General features: G+C 39.8%; 2 protein-coding genes across 3 annotated transcripts; one reads left to right on the forward strand and one right to left on the reverse strand.

The window, feature by feature from the left end:
• Nucleotides 1–1,156: 1,156 nt before the first annotated feature.
• On the reverse strand, nucleotides 1,157–13,177 carry tbc1d17 (TBC1 domain family, member 17). 2 transcript variants are annotated; one of them, XM_051388722.1, is made up of 18 exons: nucleotides 13,079–13,177; nucleotides 11,684–11,779; nucleotides 11,515–11,592; nucleotides 11,305–11,416; nucleotides 11,035–11,218; nucleotides 10,748–10,859; nucleotides 9,904–10,074; nucleotides 9,663–9,788; nucleotides 9,418–9,521; nucleotides 8,521–8,615; nucleotides 8,291–8,407; nucleotides 7,582–7,682; nucleotides 6,965–7,064; nucleotides 6,500–6,597; nucleotides 5,541–5,657; nucleotides 5,356–5,442; nucleotides 4,400–4,601; nucleotides 1,157–2,764 (listed from the first exon to the last, which is right to left on the reverse strand). In XM_051388722.1, the coding sequence occupies exons 1-17, from the start codon at nucleotides 13,139–13,141 to the stop codon at nucleotides 4,440–4,442; spliced, it is 1,923 nt and encodes a 640-aa protein (XP_051244682.1). In that variant the 5' UTR covers nucleotides 13,142–13,177; the 3' UTR covers nucleotides 1,157–2,764; nucleotides 4,400–4,439. The 2 variants fall into 2 exon arrangements, with proteins under 2 accessions (XP_051244682.1, XP_051244681.1); XM_051388721.1 differs by lacking the exon at nucleotides 1,157–2,764 and having other exon boundaries at nucleotides 3,770–4,601.
• A 2,453-nt stretch (nucleotides 13,178–15,630) lies between these two features.
• Nucleotides 15,631–21,605, forward strand: akt1s1 (AKT1 substrate 1 (proline-rich)). The gene is made up of 6 exons (XM_051388725.1): nucleotides 15,631–15,793; nucleotides 16,351–17,132; nucleotides 17,218–17,500; nucleotides 17,584–17,667; nucleotides 17,747–17,922; nucleotides 19,474–21,605. The coding sequence occupies exons 2-6, from the start codon at nucleotides 16,740–16,742 to the stop codon at nucleotides 19,609–19,611; spliced, it is 1,074 nt and encodes a 357-aa protein (XP_051244685.1). The 5' UTR covers nucleotides 15,631–15,793; nucleotides 16,351–16,739; the 3' UTR covers nucleotides 19,612–21,605.
• Nucleotides 21,606–21,717: the final 112 nt, after the last annotated feature.

A 21,717-nucleotide genomic window follows, 5' to 3' on the forward strand; every position in this document is an offset into this window, starting at 1 on the left:
AGCTGAGCATCAATTATTCATGCTCTATTCAACGCAGAGCTGAGGAGCATCTTCACTAACTATGACTGATTCAGGTTCATATAATATCAGGGTCAAAACTAACTTAGAATAACAAAATTTTATTCGACATGATTCCATCAAACCTGTTTTCAGGACACTTGAGGAGAATATTAGAAACTCTACTATATTTATTAGAAAGATTATCATGAATGTAATTAAGTTACTTTGCTTTAACTCAATGAGACATCATTTTATAGGACTGATACTTTTATATTTTATCTGACATACAGCAGTGGAGGACGTATCCAGATCCTTTACTAAGTAAAAGTAGCAATACTGCAATATAAAAACTTAATTACAAAGGGTCCTGCACTGGAAATTTCACTTCACTACTAAAATCACGTATTTTTATAAAATTCTAATTTCAGTTTATAAATTGAAGTATTATTATAGTTTCATTAGCAAAAGTATCAAAGGTATTCATGATGCAGACATGAATGAGTGACCTACCATTATATATTACATTATAATTACTGATGCATTCGTGTATAAGTTACATTTTACTGTTGTAGGTGGTTGAGATGGAGGTCAATTTAGCTATTTTATGTTTGGTTGGTGAGTTTAATCTATATTAAATAAACTCATCAATGTTTTTGTTGTTTTAAAATCTTAATCTGTAAAGTAACTGCAGTTGTCAAATAATGTAGTGCAGTATAAAGTACAGTATTTTCCTATTTGTAGTCAAACAGAAGTATAAAGTGGCAGAAAATGGAAATACTACCTAAAAATTTGTATTTGAGTACAGTAGTTGAGTAAATGCACATAGTCAAATTCCACCACAACAAACATATATATTAAAGGTAAAGAGAAGCTGTCAGTAGTGATATAATATGGTAAACACCCAACATTAACAAAAACTAGATTTCACATTTTACAAATAGGGATTCCAGAAAAAAAAAGATTTTTACTATATTGTACAGCTAAATTTCAATTTGTGAATTTGTTGCAGTGAGAACCCTTTGCACAGACACTGAGTAACAGAACTTGCTGCCATATGGACACACTTTGTCATTGCATAGCTGGAATTCCTGCTTTTTAAATAAAACACATTTGGGTTCAATATATCCGAAACAAAAACACTGTTAGCACAAAAGACTCAGAGCAGATGTTAACTTTACTGTCCAAAACAAGTGGAATACAGTTAAGAGAAACATCATAGGTTAATTCATAAATATGATTTAGAAAGAGTAGCACACAATAACAATAAATACAGAATAAAGTAAGTTAAAACAAATTAAAACAAGTTAAACCAGAAAATAGGACAATAAGACTGGGATTATCTTCTTGGTAATTCCAGTTCTATTAAAAAATTATGTTTTAAATTTATTGCAGCTGGCTCTGGAGAGTCTAAACCATCAATGTAGAGGCAGATATTAGTGGCAATAATGTTTACCCTGTGACCCCTGTGACCAGACTGTGTCTTACAGTCTACCTTTATCAACACAGCAACACAATGTTTCACCTTTAAAATAATTTTATAAAGTCTTGAGTCAACCCGATAAGGTGGGACTCTCTTCTGCAGGTAAAAAATATGTAGAGACAGTTTATCTAATTTATACTCATCTGCATAATTTAAATAGTGTTTCAATTAAACTTAAAATAAAAGACTATTAAACAAGAGCATCAACTAGTGTATAAAACTGGCAGAATAATAATGAAACAGGTAAAATCACCAAACCATACAGTGATGGAATTTAACAAAGTACATTTACTTTTAAGTACTCTTATTAAGTACAAATTTTAGGTACTACTACTTTACTTGAGTATTTCCATTTTATGCTACTTTGTACTTTCTACTCCCCTGCATTTCATCTGACAGCTTTAGTTAATTTTCAGATTACAATTTATACCCTCCCTGTCCAGTGAAAACTATGTATATCCAAATGTAGTGATTCTGAATGTTTCTGATAAACTGAAGTGTTCATTCATGGGTTGAGAAAATCCTCTTACTTCTTCAACTAAATAGACTATTTAAAGTGACACTACAAATAAACAACAATCTTATAAATTATGATGTATTGCTGTAGACTACCCAACAGTATATAAAGTAGTTAAAATTAGCTCAACCTTACAGCAGTAGCATTAATCCAAAAACCATTTTACTGCACTATGAGCACTTTTACTTTTGACACTTTAAGTACATTTTGCTGATGCCATAGAACTGGTTTTTAAAAAACAAACCCAAGGCTCAAATCTCAAGCATGAAGCTTCAACCACATCATCTACTGCAGATAACAGCTTTTCAAAGTCACTCAGTATAATGACAACATGAAGAGGCCATAATCCTCTAACACTTAGTCGATTGTAGCATTAGTGAGAGAATATGGGGTTTAAAGCTGTCGACAAGGCCTTCGCCTATAAAACAGGCTTTGAGAGGGGCTGAAAGCAGATTGAGTTTGAATGAAGGACTGAGTAAGTTTGGCTCTGCCAGTCAAGTGAGGTCAGGCTGGGGTGGACGGAGGGAGGGGAGGGGCAGAGTGACAGATCGTCGGCCTGTTTAAGCACCCTGCTAAATTCATACATCGCAGCTGTATTCAAACAACATGGATCGAGGGTGACAGAAACAGCGACGAGCCAAAAGAGGAGTGCAGCGGGTCCTGAGAAGGGGGTGTGGTTCCCCGCCCCTCATTTTCCAGCTCATTTCCCGGGACAGTGGAGAACAGAGGTCCTATTTTCCCCTCAGCCATTCACCTCACACAGACACCTGCTGGCCAGTGGGGGAGGAGAGGGGAAAGGCCAAAGTTTAACCAGTTCACAAGGTAAAACACCACATAAACAAACAGTTGTTACTGTTACACTGGAATAATTACTATTTCTCAGGTTGTCTTTTTAAAATTTGAAAAAAAATAATTTTAAGTGTTAATTCATGTTTTCAACAATTATAACTTCTACAAATACAAATATTATTGATTAAGTTTATGTCAGTTTAAGTTGTTGACAAAGACATCAATATATACTTAAAAAGACCTTATATCTGCTTACAACGTTATATTGTTTTATAAACCAACTATTACAAGTTTGCTAATAGGAGGGAAAAAAATTAAGTGTTCCCGTAAATAGGTTTAGATTATTTCATTAAATTAGCTTTATTAAACTCATAGATAAATGTCTAAATAACCAGGCTCACAGATTCTGTTCAATACAATGAACTCTTTCTCTACAGATAAATGGATCATTACTGGATCATTTTACACTCAAGGTGAAGCAGATTTTAAAGAGGGATCAGTCATGAATGATCCGGCGCTTGTTACTGAGTTTTATGGTAATTTTCTTGGATCATTGTTTGTTTACTGTGTATTTATTGTGTCATCTCTTGTTGATTTTTGCTTTTTTTAATGTTTTCTTGTTACATTTGTGCTGTTTTGTAAGAGTTTCTTCACTTTCGTGTTGTTTTGTCTCATTTCTCGCAAGTTTAATGTATTTATATTAGAACCCATCTTTGCTCAGTTGCAGGTTTATATTATATTATATTTTAACAGCCCTGCAATAAATCCTACCCTCAGAAAGTTATAATGTTCAGGTTTTGTTGAAAGTGTTTTAAAGAGGTGTTGATTCAGCTTTATGGTAATTGTGGAGGCTGTAATATGTAGCAGTGGTCTATGCTACGTACAGAAATAAATAATCAAGATGCCGGCTGTGAGTAGACCTGCTGAGAGAGACAGACTGGTGCCTGAGAGGAAAAAATATAAAGTTTATATACCTTGCTTCATTAAGATTCAACCATTTATTTGGTAATAATGAGCGGATGAAAACGTTGTGACATAATACAGATAATTACAAGGCTTAAAATATTACCACGCCACTTGTGAAACCTATAAGGCATGCAAAAACTTTGCATAGGGCTGGAATGGCATCATACAGTACTAACAAGGCGCTGCCAGTGAGCTTATCCTTCAACTTCTTCCCTTTTTCAGGAACTGTGGCGAGGGGACGCAAGGGAAAATCTCAACCAAACATAACAAAACGCACCGAAAGTACAATGCAACACAAGTGACAAGCAGAGACGAATACAATTATTAAATAATTTGTGAAAAAGGTAAAACAGCAGCTTGAGAAGGAGGATGGAGAGCAGAAAGGATGGCAGAACGGTTCAGCAGAGACACAGGACATGTAAACAAGTGACAAAAAAAGAGATAACATACAGAAAGAAAGAGAGCACTGCAAGCACGACTATAGTGTTTAAACATCTTGAATTGTAACCTTCATGAGTACATTAAAAGAAAAAAAAAACCCTCAACAACGCCCCCTGTCCCTGACAAACAGCAACAACAATCTTCATTCTTTCATTGGATCATACACAGTATATATATATTTTTTCATATATAAACATTTTCCATACATTTCTCGATGACTGTCAGTCCATCAGCTGGCCTGCAGGTTCAAGGAGAGGTGGGACCGCATGCTGAATTAGATGAAGCAGCTCCTGCCTGGGATTCGCTGAGGAGGCGCTGTGTCTCGCTGGCCTGCGAGTCTGGGCTGTCCTCCTCAGAGCTGGAGGGGATGTAGAGACCCAGAACCTGCTGCACTTTGAGGGGAAGCTCCTGGGGAGGGCAGAGGAGGAGAGGAGGTGTCAAATTCATGCAATATGCATGCTTATACTGTTTTTTACTGTCAGTTTTACTATGTGGAAAACCTGAAAAAAGCAATTTATTATTTATAAATCCGCCCTATTTTTTCCTAATGTTGTGTCTGAAATGCAACTGATCCACTTATAAAACATTCGTCAGGCACAGATCTTACTAAACTCTAAAAGGATGCAGAGAAATGAAACTGCTGGAACATTTTTAAATTGGAAAATGCTACAATTGATGGATAGAGCAGTATACAGTATAAACAGTGTGTAATATGAACTTAATGAAACAGAAATGACTTGTGGCGCGTGTGCATATACCATTTAATTTCCAAAAATATACTTACGTTTGTCTAACAAATTAGGAAATAAGAACACAAAAAGTAATGTTTGTGTGTAAAGACTCATAACACTGAAGAGCTCTTTTTTTCCCTAAAATTGGGGACACAAATACACTACAGCCCCATCATTTCTGCCCTGTGACCCTTTGAAATGAAGAAATGTCTCCTTGTGATCCCTCATGAAAGGTTGTGGCCTTCAGGCTAAGAGTCATTTTTCCATTTTCAGATTCAGGCTTGATGAGGAGAAGGTACAGCTACAGCTTCCATAGAGACTATTTTTTAGAACTTAACTTGAAATGTTTCTCTATTATAACTACAACTGCAAAATCAAATTTGGACACAGACTACGTGCTGAATCTTCCTGGCCCATGAAGCACCTCTTACCTTGCACTGAATCAGCTGTAGGTAGATGGCTTCTGCTCCACGCAGAACACTCTGCAGGTCCAACTTCATCGTCAGCTCATTGATGTGCTGAAGAGAATTCACAATGTGGGAAGAGGTTCACAGCAAAGTTATAGACAAAGTAACTCAACTCCCTTCTCAGATTCACAAACACACGCAGTACAGACCTTCAGAATAGTGTTGAAGTCGTGGTCTGAGCCAATCAGCTCTCCTCTCTGGGACTGCAGGATTGAACAGGCGATCAGCAGGTGGAAGTTGTCACACGGAAGACGAGTCCAGAGGACCTGAGGAAGACAAGAGGATGTTACAAAACAATACTTGCTTAAAACACATTTTGCTACATAAGAAGTTTCCCAATAACATCAACATCATAAGAGAACCGCGTTATTAACACCCATTTTGTCAGTCGTATCTCTGCACTCTGTTTTTTAGCTCTGCAATTGTACACATAGTGACAGCATGGCAGGCTGTAAACCGAGACACAAAATAACCTAAATGGGTTAACTTAATGGAAGTGGAGAAGAGTGATAGTAAATGAAGGCCAGCGTGAAGCTGGACAACGTGAGGCAGGGCAGCACAACTCCAGTCTGTTGGCTGCTCCGATGCTCTCTGCTCTGCTGACTGACAGTGAAGTTGGCTAAATCTTTTGAACCGGACGGTGGTACAACCTCCTCTACTGCTGTCCACTGTGATTGACTCTACGGCTGACAGTGCTCTCAGCAAGCTGGCAAGAGAGACGCTCAGTGGTGTGCTTTATAACTGAACTATGAGCAGGATGCACACTTTTTTCTTTCTCTGACTGAATCTGATGTTTTCACATCACAGTTGACAAAAGGCCTTAAAATGAGACTCATGTAGCCACACTTCCTGTTGGAACTGCTGATATAGAAGTTTAGTGTGGTGCTGAACTGAAAGAAAGAGGAACGAATATCAATTCTTGATGTAATCTTGTATTGAACAGCCAATTCAACTGACAAAATTCAGAGTCAGGTAGAGTCTTAAACACCATCAAGGTACAAAGGACTAAAGCGAGTCTGAGTCTTATCTCACTTGACTGTAATTTATCATGTTTTAGCACAATAAAAATACCCATATATACAAGTAAATGCAGCTGTGGTGCACTCACCTCCCACAAGATGAGGATGTCCTCAAAGGAAAACTCTCTCTTGAACCAGATGAGCAGCCAGCGGAAACAGAAGCAAAGCGAGCCGCTGTCCTGAGAATCTGATGGAACAAAGAGCTTTGTTTTGTTTTTTTGTAATCTTAAGACCAACAGAAAAAGAACAATGATCTCCTTGTAAACAAGTAATATCAGGAGTTTTGTCTTAAGAACATTTTACACTGGAAATTCACTTCCTCTTTTAGCATACACTATCATGAATATCAACATGGTCTGCAGATGTGTGTGTGTACTTTAATACATAATGTATGATGTATAATATCATACAATAGCCTCTCATCTGCCTAATTCTTGTTTCTGATCTACCTTTCATTGCACTGTCCTAATAACTTCTGCTACAAGCGCCCAGCTTCGCCTCAGGTTTTATTTGACTCTAATCTAGCCTGACTGGATGAGTATTAGCTGACTAACCCAGGAAGTCACACAGCTCCGGGTCCAGAGCCTTCAGCAGGACACTGAGCTGGAGGAGCTGCTGCTTCATGGCCTCCTGAGACTCTTCAAAGTTCTGGTGCTGCAGAGGAAAAGGGGAAAGACTTAAGACACTCAGAGACCTCAGGTTGACAGTTTTCTACATGGAAATGGACTAATTTATTCATAACTGAGCACATCAAATATCTTTACCTTTGAAAATATTGCTATTTATATACACTTATTCAGTTTGAAAACTTAACAAAGATCAAACTGAAAGTCATCCAACCCACACATTTAACAGTGTGAGCTTTCTGGATTCATTTAAATCAGAACTGCTGATGAAGCAATTCACCACACTGGAAACATTTAACTGACCGCACAAAGCAGGAACAACAAGGTTTGTATTTAAGCTTTTGAGTCAAACTTTCTGTTTTGGGTTTGTGCTGAGCTGTAGTCCTCATCACTGATTCCTGTGAATCCAGTGACACAGCTGTACAGCCACTGAGTGACCTTTGATGCCTCTATTCAATGCAAGTAGATGGAACAACTGAAACTAAGCTTGTTTTTGAATAAAAAAGGTCACATGTTTCTTGAGAAAGACAGACATTACTACTAACCACCAGCTCCATGAAGCCTGTCAGACACCAGAAGGACTCCACCTCATTCTGGGTGACAAACAGGAGAGGAGAAAGGAGATCACTCATCCCCTGGACATAACCTGGGTGGATGTAAACAACAGTGTTAGGGTGACATGGATAGGTTTTACTGAATGATTACTACCAACTCAAATCATCTAAAACAGTAATTCTCAACTAAGTGTTGCCCAGAAAAATGGGAAATATTTGAATTTCACAATTATTATTTGACTAGAAGTAAGTCTAATGAGAGTATGAATAGGTATGAATATTCTGTTCATATGTTTCACACTCTTTACTGTTAATCTGCCAATCAGAATAGACAGTTATGGAATATCTGGGAACCCCGAGAGTACATCTTATCAAATACTGGTCCATGGTCTGATGTGTATCAATTTGGGGGTCCTTGACATCGAAACATTTGAGAAACACAGACCTAAAACTTCCCTTTAATGTTCATGAGGTGAACTGTAATCAAAAAAAACATCTGTATTTTGGGATTATTTTTCAGGATTAGTTAGACTATGAAGCACTTGTAAGCACATAATCCGATTAAAGTCATACAATGCTTTTGTTCCAGCAACTACTTTACAAGAAATAACTTGCTTTTGTTGCATTTACATCCGTATTAGTACTGAAATGCGATTAGTATTGGTGCACCTTCGTTTGCTAACAATTCAGAAATACACACCAAGATCAAAGTTGTACATGCAGTATGTCATCAGCACGTCATGAAGCAGAGTCAGGCCTGGATTGTCGTTCCCAGAGAAGAACGTATTGTGTCGGTCTGTCCTGCTGACATCTCTCTCTGTCACAACAGAACAAAGACAAGTTCAACTTCAAAATCTACTGCAGCTCTCACAGGCAGCTGACTGATTCAGTGAACAGATCTGCTGTTTTTGGACAGATTGCAGGACTGACCTATCAGGCTTCTGTATCCTCTGAGGAGAGAGTTCCTCATCTCCTGCTCTTCGCTGACTGACTTCCACTGCACCTTCATTCTGAAGTACTCATCCCTGCAGACACCGAAAGGCATTACAGTCACTGACTTCCTAAAGGAAATACGCTTCTTCGCTTTCTTGCCGAGAGCTAGATGAGAAGCTTGATACCACACTGTGACGCAAATATGAAGCTATGGCCAGTTAGCTTAGCTTAGCACAAAGACTACAAACAGGGAGGAAAGGGTAGCTAGGCTGAACCAGAGTTTGTGCAGGTTTCAACAAGTTAAATTTAAAAACCTTTTAAGACCACTACGAATACAATTTAAGACCAATTTTAAATCCTTACTAGCTAAATAAAAGGAAGGATATGAAGGAAAATCAGTATTTAGTTTCATGTTAATTTCATTTTGTAGTTGTTAGAGCATGATTAATACATTTTTTCCCAAAAAAGTGAGATTGAAAAATGCAACTTTATACAAGTCATCACATATTTTTTTAATACTTGTCATAATTATATTTAAGACTTTTTAAGACTCCACGGACACCCTGCTGTCTAAAAGTAACAACATTTCTAAAGTTCACTAATTAACACGTTATATCTCGTTTGTGTAATCTGTACAAAAACTGAAGTGTGAAAAAAATGTGTGTGGGGCTGTTTCTTGGCCAAATCCAGTCACTTCCTGGAGTCTCCACTGGTTGCGTGGCAACTGGCAAGCTAAATGGCTGTTAGCGGTATTAACCGACAAGACACAAGAGTGATTTTAATCTTCTCATCTATCTCTTGGCAAGAAAGCAATGACGTATTCCCCAAAACTATTCCGTTAGCCATAATACAGGGTTAGGTTAGGATGAGATACTCAGTAATAAAAACACTAACGTTTTGACCCGCAGAATGTCCTCCCTTTCCTTGGTAGTGCTGTTCCATGGATAAAAGCCCAGGAGGAACTTCCAAACCTCCTTCCTCAAGTTAGGTGTGATGCCCTGCAATGGACAAGAATGGAATGAAACCACACACACACACACACACACACACACACACGCATTTGGTAGATAAAAGTTTGAAAAAAAGAAACCAAGTGTGTCTTCCAGATAGCAGATATACTGCTACTGTAACTGTCTTACCCCTCTGAAGACAAGCTCTTTGATCCTCTCTGGGTTCTTCACTCGCCCCTGTGGGTCCAGAAACTCCTCCCATTTGTCCATAGGTTGTCCCCTGGTGACGTCTGGTCTGGGACCGAGTTCTACCCCCTAAATTGAAAGACAGATGCAAACACTATGTCTACTTACATTATAACAATCTATAGTGTCTGTGTTTTAGACATGACTGTGTGTTCTAAATTGTTTTTTTGACTCCTTCTCTTACACATGTGATGAGTTCGAAGCCGGGCTCTTCATCGGGCTGGAGGGGGAAACTGGGATCCTGAGCAGTACGCGAGTAGACGGAGGAATCTGGAGGTCGGAGGGCTGCCTTGAAGAAATTGGTGACTTTGGAGAATCCACCAAACGTGGTGGCATATGGGTCCTGGATAAATCTCTATGCAGGCAGAAAGACAACACAATCACAAACAGATATAGAGGTTTTTTACTTTAAAAAAACCCAACTTTTTATTGGGTTTAACACAGAAAATTCCCCCCCAGCCCAGACAGCCATACAGCATAACCCAAACAGGGAAAAAGAAATCTAAAATACAGAAAAATAATGAATAAGATTAAACAGAAAGAAAAATAAACCTTAATATACATCAAAAAAGTATGTTAATGAATCATACGAAAATAAGTATTGTTTCCAGTCCACTTTATGTACGAGTTTTAGGGTAACCAGTAATCAGAAGCCATATCATGTGGTGTGTCCCATAAATGGGCTTATAAAAGGGGTCTTCCATTGCCCCTTAGAAGTAAGTTCTTCAGGTCTAGAAAAGGTGACCAAACCTTCAAAAATAACTCTTCTTTTCTTTTTAGAGGTTTGTTTTTTATTATTTTGATTGAGAATGGCAACAACCTGTCTCGTGTTCATCTGCTCCCTCCCACTGTGTTTTTGGTTTTTCAGCGAGTCATCGGTTTTAATCAACAAGCTAATAATATAGATCTTATGATCAATGTGTGCTCACAAGCAGCTTCATATGATCAAGCATAACATTGTTAACAGCATTATTATGGTATATGTTTTTTTCCTTTCGATTACAAATACAAAAAATGAAATAAATTACCGAAACAAGATCTGAGCCTCCGTCATCGAGGAGCTGCAGCTTATCAAAGGACTGAGAGAGAGCACCTGAGTCATGAGGGTAGGCAAGGAAGAGCCGCCCGTCAACCGGTGACCTGATGATAACAACAGAAACCATGTGATGTTTCTTCCACACTCATGTGATTTGTCAACAAAGATAAAAACAGCTTTGTCTGAAACCCTACATCAGCTGTCATGTGATGGATTCTAACATACTAACAGTAACAACAAGACATAAACTGCTGCTAGAACTGGGATAATAACACTTACTGGTCCAGGATGATGTAACGGTGCATGGCCCTAAGCAGCTCTCTGGTTCCTCCTCGGTGGAAGTGCAGAGGAGGCAGCGGGTGGCCTCCTCTACTAGTAAACACCAGGAAGTTTCGACCCAAGGAGAAGCGAGCCCTCCGGAGAGAGTATAACTCCGAGAGAGGCAGAGAGAACGACCACTGACCTGCAGGAGAAATAGATGACATTTAGCTTTGTGAATCCTTTCTTAACATAACTGTTTGCTCAAAGTGACAGAAGTGGACACTGCACCTGAATCTCTGACTGGGACGTGTTCTCGATCTTTCTTTACTGTGCTGATAACTGCCCAGTCTGGCTCATAACCAGGGTCGAAGTTTGTGTCCTCCTCCCCTCCTTCTCCATCCTAATTAGTAAGAGAAAATGTTGATGGGAATCGCATTTGAGACAGAAAAAAATTTATTAAAACTCTTTTTAATGTGTAGCAAACAGGTGAGTACTGACCTTTTTGGTGTAGAGCACAGCGGGGGCAGTGCGGCCCTCATCTTCAAGTGGGCTCCACTCTAAAGCTGGCACCCCGGCCTAAAACAAAAGCATTGGTTATTAAATCGCAGTGCTTTTTTGAGTTCCCTCTTTGTGTCTTTACCACCTGGACTGACACAGATATGCTTACCCGCTCCACGATCCGGATAAACCCTGGGATTGTTGTGTCCTGGTTACTCCTCTTGGCATTTGTGTGAAGGTACACTCCCTCCTTCTCAAATATCAGCTGAAGAGAAAGAAAACACACAAATGTAAGCTGAAATAAAGAGAAACCTCTCTTACTGTTGTGATTCCACTAATGGGAACATGCTTATTAAATGTATAGTAACTGTATCTAATAGGGATTCGTCTAATGATTACTTTCATCATCTATTTTTCTGCTTATTACTTTCTCAATTCATATTTTCTTTACATAAAGTGTAAAACATCTGTAAAAAAAGGCCAGTATAAATCCCCACAGCCTAAGATGAGGTATTCAAATTGCTTTATTCTGACCAAAGATATTGAGTGAGTGTGCGCATGGATGGGGGTTACATATGTAGGTATGCGTGGTTATTTATTTATTTATTTTTAGATCTTTTTTAAATACACAGAGGATAGATAACATCTGCTGACAATGCCAATAATTCGTTCTACTCTGATATACAGTGTTTCTGTGACAAAGAAGCACAAATCTTCCCTTTTGTAAAGCTGCAACTTCTGGATGATCTGACTCTGATATTCAGTGTTTTAAATTTATAATTGTTTTGTTTTTTTGTGATATGTATAGATTTTTAAGTACCAACTAAATCAGGTCCCTTTCCTCGTGAGGCATAAAAACCACTTGCTAAAATGAGGCTGATTCTGATATGGTAAAAAACATCACATATTTACATTGTAAATATCATTCTTGTACTGCTTTAGATCTTTCTATCTTTATTTATATTTTAAAAGTACTCGATTTTTTTGTGATTTTCATGCACCAAGGCAAACTCCTTAATAATAATCAAGCATAATTGAGCATCCCTGAACCAGGCAATGTTGACATTTTTGCTGATTTTGAAGATATTCTCAATAATTGATCAATTATCCAAATTTAATTTTATGGGATTGGCTATGGATTGATATTCCCAGGCTGAATGTGCCCGGTTTTAAAGAACTAACCCGTAGCTGTGGCAGGTCAATAATAAAAACACATAAGAAAGAGCTGGTTAATGACAGACGCTAATCACATGAGTCCTCTGTCAGGTCAGTCGGTGAAAGCGAACCGAGCAGAACTTGTTCACACTTTACTTTGATGATCTAGTACGGGCCATACTCTGCTGACAGTGTTATAGTGTCTGTGTGTTGACAGACGCTGTACAGCTTTACTTTATCGAACAGTATTGTGGACCGAGAGCTAGCTTGAAGTGGTTAACAACAGCGAACACTGACAGCAAGCTCGAGTACCTTCACCCGAAATGACTCACTCGAAACGGGAGGAAAGTTGTCAACGTCCGTACATTTGAATAACCGACCGTAACATATCGTAAAAACCTGTAAATACCTTGTAATCTTCAACGTTTTGCTCCATTGTTCCGCCACCTCTGTTTCCACTTCGTTTTTCCATAATAAATGTTACGTCATACTTCCTGCTCACGGAAAGCCCCGCCCCCCCCAAATGGACGTCATGGCAACCTGAGCCAATCAGACGGTAGTGCATACACTAATTTGGTTTAGGGGGGTTTTATTTTCTTCAAAACAAGGCCATAATATGGTAATAAACACTCAGACACGCTTTATTTGTGTGAGGTATTAGTTTATGGTTGTTTCTGTTTGCTTCAGTTGAGCCGCTTGCATTCGTTTAGAAGGGTTTGACATGTTAGTATCAGTATGCCAGCATGTCTAACTTGTTTGTTACTTAGTTGGTGGAGGCCAAACCAGAGATACCAGTCGGCCAGAGACACAACTTCAGATACTAATGTTGCGCCCTCTCTGCTGGACATGTAAATAAGCAACCCTGTGCAATGATTTCGCCATATCAACTTAAAAAAACCAGTGTGTAGGATTTAGTGCTATCTAGATTACAAACCCCCTAAATTCAAATTCTGAGTTAACAAAAACACAACGATTCTTATTTTCAGGTGATCATACACTAAAGAAAACATACCTATGAACATTATATTCAATTTCTGCCAGTAGATCCTCCTACATATTACACACTGGTTCTTAAAGAGATGATACGCATTGTGTTTACTAGTCAATAGTGCATTTTTAAAACTTTGTGGTAACCTCAATCTAATGTAGTGTTACAGTTTCTCACTGCACCTGTGTAAATGTGACAGTTGACAGAAATGTCCATCGTCCCTTTTTATTCTGATACACAGCATTTATTGCAGGTTTGTTTGTTGCAATGCATTACATAGAGGATGCGTTTGTTAGCCATGAATTTAATGTAGAATTACATTTCCCCTCTGAGCACTCACCTCCACAGGGAGGAAGGCAGAAATTACAGTAATACTCGTCTCCAGTACGATTTACAATTACAATAATCACACTAATAATTGTCGTACATACTGATACTTAATAGTAATTACACTAACACTGTGTGTTAGCCACAGTCTAATTTAAATTCCTCACTGTGGCCACTAGAAAGCAGTGAATACTCTGAAGTCAACACTTGATTTCTGGGAAAAGTTCACGTACTGCGACTGGATGTATCTCTTGGCAAAGATAAGCGAGGATAGCAAACATTGAAATGTTGACAACAAAACATGCAATTCAGTGAAAACAAACGGATGAGTTTCCCCTTTATTTTCCACCTCATACAAATCCTAAACCACTGTGTTTAATTTAAGTGACAATTGTTTGTCTACCTTGTATGCAAGGTTGCTTATATCAGGCTCATGAGTCAAAACATGCTAGGTTCAGTGCAGCGTTCCTGATTACGACTACGAAGTCAACACATCAGTGAACCTAATGTCTGTTCATTTTATCTGCTAAATATTGTTGTTTGTTTATCAGCTGGCCTCCTGTCCTTTCACAAAAATGGCCCCAGCTGCAAGCCAAATTGAGTTATTCCTGCTCTATAACATACTAACAACACTAGTGAAAACTTTCAAAGTAAAACAATCAAATAAAACAGCCTTTATCGCAGGGCTGCTCACTGGAATGAACTGCATGGTGCAGGGGGTCCATATTGTCTGATAACAGCGTGCATATAATCAATACTTTTATCATTATACCAACATGACTACAGACAGCCTTATAGATACTCTTTTTACTCCCCATCATTTATCTGACAGCAGCTGCACTGACTCGTTTTTATTTTTTTCAGTAATCCTGTAAGTTGTGAGCAGCTGGTCGGTGGGCTTCAGTGAGGAGGAGGAGGTGGGGTGTACACGTGCACGAGAACAAGGCGAGTACGAGCCCGCCCACAGAACTCGGTCACGTGTACAACGTGCGTTCAGTAAACATGAACGTCAGAGCTACGTCAAGTTGGACCGAGTTAACTAAAACCAAACCGAATCCGGGCCAACTTCAGATTAAAAGAGTTTTGTCACATGATACATTCAACGCATTTTAGGATTAATTTCGACTCTTGCCATAAAATAAAACAGATGTTAAGCTAAGTTATAACTCTTACACATTGTGTTCAGGGTGATAATACTGTTTAGTAACCCTTTGTTACTAGTTATTTCGTTGCAAACTTCCTGGGAAATAACAATGTAATTTCGTTATAAATTGTTTATTAAAAGAAAAACAACAACAACAACAACAACTTTATCATCTTGAATTGTGTGCTTGTCTGTTTACTTCACGCCAGAGCCATTAACATATAATATATATGTACGATATTATATTTTAATGGCTCTGGCAGCTACATGCAATTAAATAATTAATGTAGTCATTTTACATTTTTTACTATACATTACTATATATTATTATTATTATATTTATTTATGCCTGCTATGAGCTAAACATATTATAGCCTATTCGACTAAATGTCAGATTTAAAAAGCTTAATTTAAATTACATTACCACACATTCCTCATCGGATAGAATACCTCTCTGTGCAAAACAAACAAAACAAAACAAACTTTTATTTTGGAATTCTTGACCGGAAAGGCAGTTAATAATCCTTGCTAGCTTGCTGCTAGTGTAGAGCCTAGCTAGGGGAGAGAACCCGTTGGAGAAGGCAGAATACAGAAGACAAAAAAAAGAAGAAGTAAAGTTTGGGATTGATAAACATCTGGCAACGTGGAGGAAAGAAACTGAACAGGTAGGCGAACACCTTCCCTCGTTTGTGTCATTTATATTTTCGCGTCTCGGCTCCTGTTAAAGCCTGAAAAATGGAGGTGAAATGTGGTTCCATCATGAGGAGGCTGCACACAACACTGAATAAACAACAAGCTCAACAACAACAACAACAACAACAACAACAGCAGCAGCAGCTGCACCAAGCAGCAGCAGCAGCGACAGCGACCGTGCAGGGGAAAAAACAGAAAGTCCGCAGCATGCAGTTTAAAAACGAGACAGAAACGATTGCAAAGATGGCAGCAAGAGAGGAGATCAATGGAGAGCCACTGTAGCTACAGTTAGCATAGATTGGTGTCAGCTCATGGAGGGGGGGTGGGGCTGCGACAGTCATTGGACAGATGAGTTTAAACAGGTTGTTCATCTGCACGCATTTAAATGTCCAATCACTCTCAGTCATAATCAATCTCTGGTGAAGATAGAAGAAGCGTTTGTTGTTGCGTTTCTTTCCATTTTTCAAGTTTTACAGCTAATCTTGATTTTGTTTTTTTTTGTTTTTTGTTTTTTGTTTTTCCCCCCCAGGTATCACCAGCAACTTGGCAACATCTCTTCTCTCCCCTGGCTCTCCGGTGTGTAAGGACACCGCCCTATAGTTCATATCTTTAAAGTCACCCAGTGCCTCTCTACATGATAGATCATTATTGTCCTCCCACATCTTCGCCAGAGCAAAAACTAACCGTACACCAGCAGGACAAAAAGAAACAGTAGTGATTTTCTTCAACAGTTTGAGCAAAATTCAGATGAACCACAGCTACCAGAGTTTACCTGTCAGTATTGTATTAAGTTAGCTGCCCCCAAGATCAACCATTACCCAAGCTTCTGATTAGTCTAAACCTCATTCATCAGCATTACTCAGTTATCTCATCAAGTCAGTCTATCTAAGAAAGCTGCAAACAGTACTTAGCACCATTATGGCCTCCATCACCCAGTCATCCGAGCCCGAGATCCCGGACAACCACAAAGAGAGCTGGCTGGCGCTACTTTCCGCTGCGGAGACGTATTGCCAAAAGTCTGGCTGCGACTTGGCCATACTTACAGCCTGTAAGAAGTTCCGGTCGTCGGCTGGAGACGTAGACGGGAGGAGGAAACGGGAGAGCGGCAGTGCCTTTCCTAAGGAGTGTGATTTCTCCTATAATGTATGGGGTCAGGGGTTTCTGGCCGAGTCGGCGCGCCGCTACATGGATGACATCGGCGTGCTGCACTCCACCACCATGCTAACAGCCCAAAAGCACACACGCCAGGCAGTAGGAGAGGGAGGAACCAAGCTGATGGTTGACCTGACCTCAGACCCCGGGCACAGGGGGGTGAGTGGCCTGCGTGTGCTGCACTGTAATTACAGTCACTCGAAATGTTCACAGCCATAATATTCTTTTTTTTCTGTCGTTCCAGAGCTTTACAGGAGACGGAGGGGTGGGGGGAGTCAGTCCCAATGGCAGACTGTACTCCCAAAGCTACCCGTCAATCTACAGCTCAGGAGCTGTGACCGGGCAGGGCACCGGGCAGAACGATAATGGAGAAAGGGAACGGGAGAAGGGTGTCCTGGAGGCCGAGCAGGGGAGACAGAGGTCCGGGATTGTGGACTTGGAAGAAGAGTGTGAGGACGAGGAGGAGGAGGAGGAGGAGGAGGAGGAGGACATGGATGAGAGGAGACCCTATGGGAATGAAAGCGCTGGTGAGGAGTGAAGCAGTTAATCTGTGTCTTTAAATGCTTTTCATGCACATGGATTCTGAGGATTCATCGTCGTTTTGCTTCAGGTGTCTTCTCCATGGACGAGGACTCTCTGTCCCGGGACTGCGAGCCGTTCTTTGAGTCTGACGGGGAGGAAGAGAGCACTGATGGTAAGAGTTCGGTGTGCTGACTAAAAGTAGTCCCATTAGATAAAACATTATCCCCATACGTATTTTCTACCTGTCTTAGGCTCTTTGAGCGAGGACGCCCCTCCGCCGTCACGTGGCATGGCTATGGGTCAGGCCTCGTACTCGTCCCGTCACGCCCACCCCATGGCTCTGGCCCGCTCGCTGCCTGTATCTGTGCCTGTGTGGGGCTGCAGAGGAAACCGATCTGCTCAAGGAGAGGGCAACAGCGGAGAACGGGTGAGCACATATCATTTTACAGAAAGAGAGCTGCTGGTCTGCATGCAGAGATTAAAATGTTCAGGGGGCCTGTACCACGCAGCGAGATGAGTGGGATAGCCGGCAATCTTTGGGCTCAACTCAAGCTTCATGATCGCATAATGCTGGCTTACTATTGACCAATCAGATCACTGCAGGTTTACAGTAAAGTGACAGTGATAAAGATCAAAGGAGACATTTTGCATTGCATTGCCTATGATAATTATATCAGAGATAGGGTTTATAACAAACAGATCATTTACCACACTGACAATGGCACAATGTTCCCGACAGCCCGAGGGGACCTTCTGGTATTAAAACTGTTTAGAGATTGCAAATTATAATTGCAACATTTTGGTAAGATTTCTTTTCTTCAAGCCTTTCTTCATTTGTCCTTTTCCTTTCTGTTCCTGCATCACAACTGAATTTGAACTGTTTTAAACATATTACCCACTGATAACAGATTTGTTTTGTTGAGCATATTTAAAAGTCCTATATAATGATGATATAAGAAGGCCTATATAACATCTATTTCAAGCCTTTACTTGTAATATCACAGAATATCACACACATCCAAAGTGCCACTGTTTCATCTTGTGTTTTATTAAGTTCTCCACTCATCATCTGATGATGTTTAGTAGCAGTACTGTGGCTGGATCAGTGAGGTTCAGTGAAACCAGGTAACCCAAAGTAGAACCAGTTTCATGACACAGGCCCTTGGTGCACTAATACCAAACCGTGAGAACTACTCCGTTAGCAGTCATTCAGTAATTCCAGTACTGGCCTGTTATGAAATAATTATAGAAACTTAGTGCTGATTATAGCTGTGTGCTTACTAAATATCAAAATAAGAATAAAACTAAGCTAGAGGTTGCAGCTTTATATTATTTCTGATTGAGAATAGATGTACAGATCAGTTGCAGGTCAGTAGAAAAGTGTTAATATCAAGATACCTTCTCCCATGTCTGTGCCAGTCCCGATAATATATTCTAATATATTCTAATGCAAAATCACTAGAAATAGAAATTTAATAAACAATTTATAACGAAAAATAGAATGTCTCTCTTACTATAAGAGTGTCTAAATGTCATTCCATCAAATACACTTGTTAATGAACAAAAGAATGAATAATTAAGGGAACTGCTGTTTTGTGTTTTTATGTGTTTTGGTGTTGATCCTGACATATTTCATGCTGTCTGAAGACCAAGACAAAGAAACTATTCAGGACTCAGTATTCTGATGCACCGTCTAATGGCCACGACGGCTCCATCAGTTCATGTGACCGTAAAAGTGCGTGTGACATTTGTGTGAGGTCGCGCAAGTAACATTTCAGAATATCAAGCACAATTTACTAAGAGAAGAGATAATAAAAAAAAACAACTAAACCTACTAGAAGTTAGCGTGAAGATAGAGAGAGGGAATATTTCCATTTCTGTCCAGGTGTTCTCCTTTTAACCACCGTGTATAAAGCTGCCTGGATGGAAACCTCCTGTGCCCTGTTAACATACAGCCCCTGTGTGTTTTGTCTTTCAGGTGGGCTGTGCTGACCTGGAGCACATTGCCGCCAGCATGAAGGCCCTGCTGGCCCCCGGAGCCACTGATGGGACAGAAATGTTTGGAGCCCTGCCTCGGCCCCGTCTCAACACAGGGGACTTCTCCTTGAAGCACTGAGAGAGAGAGAGAGCGAGGCGAGTTGAGAGAGAAAGAGAAAGGGATAGAGATAGAGGGAGAGGGTCTGAGCGATAAAGGAAAACGTGGAGAGAAGTTGTGGTGACAGAAGGAGAGCTGGAATGTCTGGCAGATGTGACTTACAGTATGTGAAACCGTGTAAAAGCTAGTACCTCCATTTATTTCTCACTAACCAAAATTAACGGCACATGCTTTGAGGAGTAACCGACAGAAAGACGTGTTGTTATAAACACTAATAACATATTTCAACACTATACTCCCCCTCCCTCCTCGTCACTACACATTTTCACCATTCTAGTTACTACACACCCCACCACACTACATTAGGGCCTCAAACTGTGTCTGTAGTGACCCACTGCACTGACCAACACTGACACTAAAAAAACAGGTTGAATAAATAAGCCTTACTGGCACGACCGATCGTTAATTGTTGCGAACCTTGTGTGCTGATTGGTTTGCTTTGGTAAAATTACCTGTGAAGTGATGAGAACTTGGGGAACAGCCATCTGTACCCGGGTCGATCGTTGGCTCCGGTGCTGCTATGCCAACTAGCAGAGACCATTTTGAGCGATGTTAGCATTATAATGCGCAGTAGCTCTAAAGTCAAGTGATGTTTTATCCTAAAAGATATATGACAACGCGTTTGTATGTTTCTGACGTAAAATTCGCAACACTTTAACTCTTTTTGGGAAATACACTTCTGTGCCCTCTTTCCAAGAGTTGGCTGAGAAAAATGATACCTCGCTTAATATAGACTGGAAGCAGAGGGAAACAGCTACTCTGGCTCTCTTTAAAGTTCAGAAATACTCCTCTAAACCTCACTAATTAACTACATTTTTCTATAATCGGCACACATACATATCTGTTTCCTGTATGTGTTTCATACAAAGAACAAGAAGAAGAAAAACGCCCATTATTTAGTCCCGTCATTTAAGTCCTCTAAATTAGCTACTTTTGCATAGTTACGTTCTTGGAGCAACTTAACAAAAGAAACTAGACGCAAACTGCGTATAGCTCATTTTTAGATGAAGTGAATTGATTGTATTAATGTTAATATTGGATTCAGATGTAACTGCCATGGATGGTGGTTTTGCCGTTGCTGTCAGAAATTCCTGAGAGCTGTAACTCAATTACAACCTGGAGGGTGAAATGAACGTATTTCGGGACTCATGAACGTAACCATAGTGCTAGTGTCTGGTAACTTCAATGTGCAGACAACAAGACCCCAGGAAATCACCCAGGTGCGTGTTGTTTGCCAAGAAGTCTTCCAACATGTAAAAAAAATTATAATTCTGTGTTAACAGATTAAACAAATGACATTTGTGTGAATTGGTGAGCTCTGATAGTGTTGATAAGTGTATCTTTGGACTTTCAGAGAGAACCAGGTTAGCTGGTTTCCCCTGCTTCCAGTCTTTATGCTAAGCTAAGCTAATGCTCATGGCCATGCTGTCATTTAGCACATTATATGCTAAAGTTTTAGCATCAGGCACAAGAGCCAGTGATCTTCCTGGACCACATGGATGTTTTCTCTGCATGCTCCTGTTGTTTACCTGGTAAGTTGACCAACAGGCCAGTTGTTGTCACCCCCGCCCCCATTAAACGAAAAAAACCCAATCTATTCCTTAAAGGGGTAGAAACCAGACTTAACATGAAGCTTGTGGCTTTTTCAAAATGTGTGCTGAGGACACCAGCACCTCCTCATAACATGCCTGTTTGTACTTTTACTTTTGCCAATGAATGACTGACTGATAGAATGATTGTAAATCAATACTGAGTTATAGGGGATGGTGGTTATTTTGCTCCAGATCTCTTGTTGAAATGACTGAATGAATGAGAAACTGACTGTGTGAGAGAAAGAGAGAGAGATGGGTTGATTTGAGAGGAACAAATATCCATCTCTGACAATTCAAAAACAAATAAATGTTCCGTTAAGTACTTTTATGTTTCAAATAAAGGAGCAACACCAAGAGAATAAAGACTTGTTGTGTTTGTGTGTGAAGATGTAGTATTATTAAAGGCCTCTAGAGGGCCTCAGCACTCTACTGTGCAAGTGAAGAAAATGAGTTAATATCTGATCTCTGCTCAACC

The sequence above is a fragment of the Dicentrarchus labrax genome, unplaced genomic scaffold (genome assembly GCF_905237075.1).
Source record: "Dicentrarchus labrax unplaced genomic scaffold, dlabrax2021, whole genome shotgun sequence".
NCBI lineage: Eukaryota > Metazoa > Chordata > Actinopteri > Moronidae > Dicentrarchus > Dicentrarchus labrax.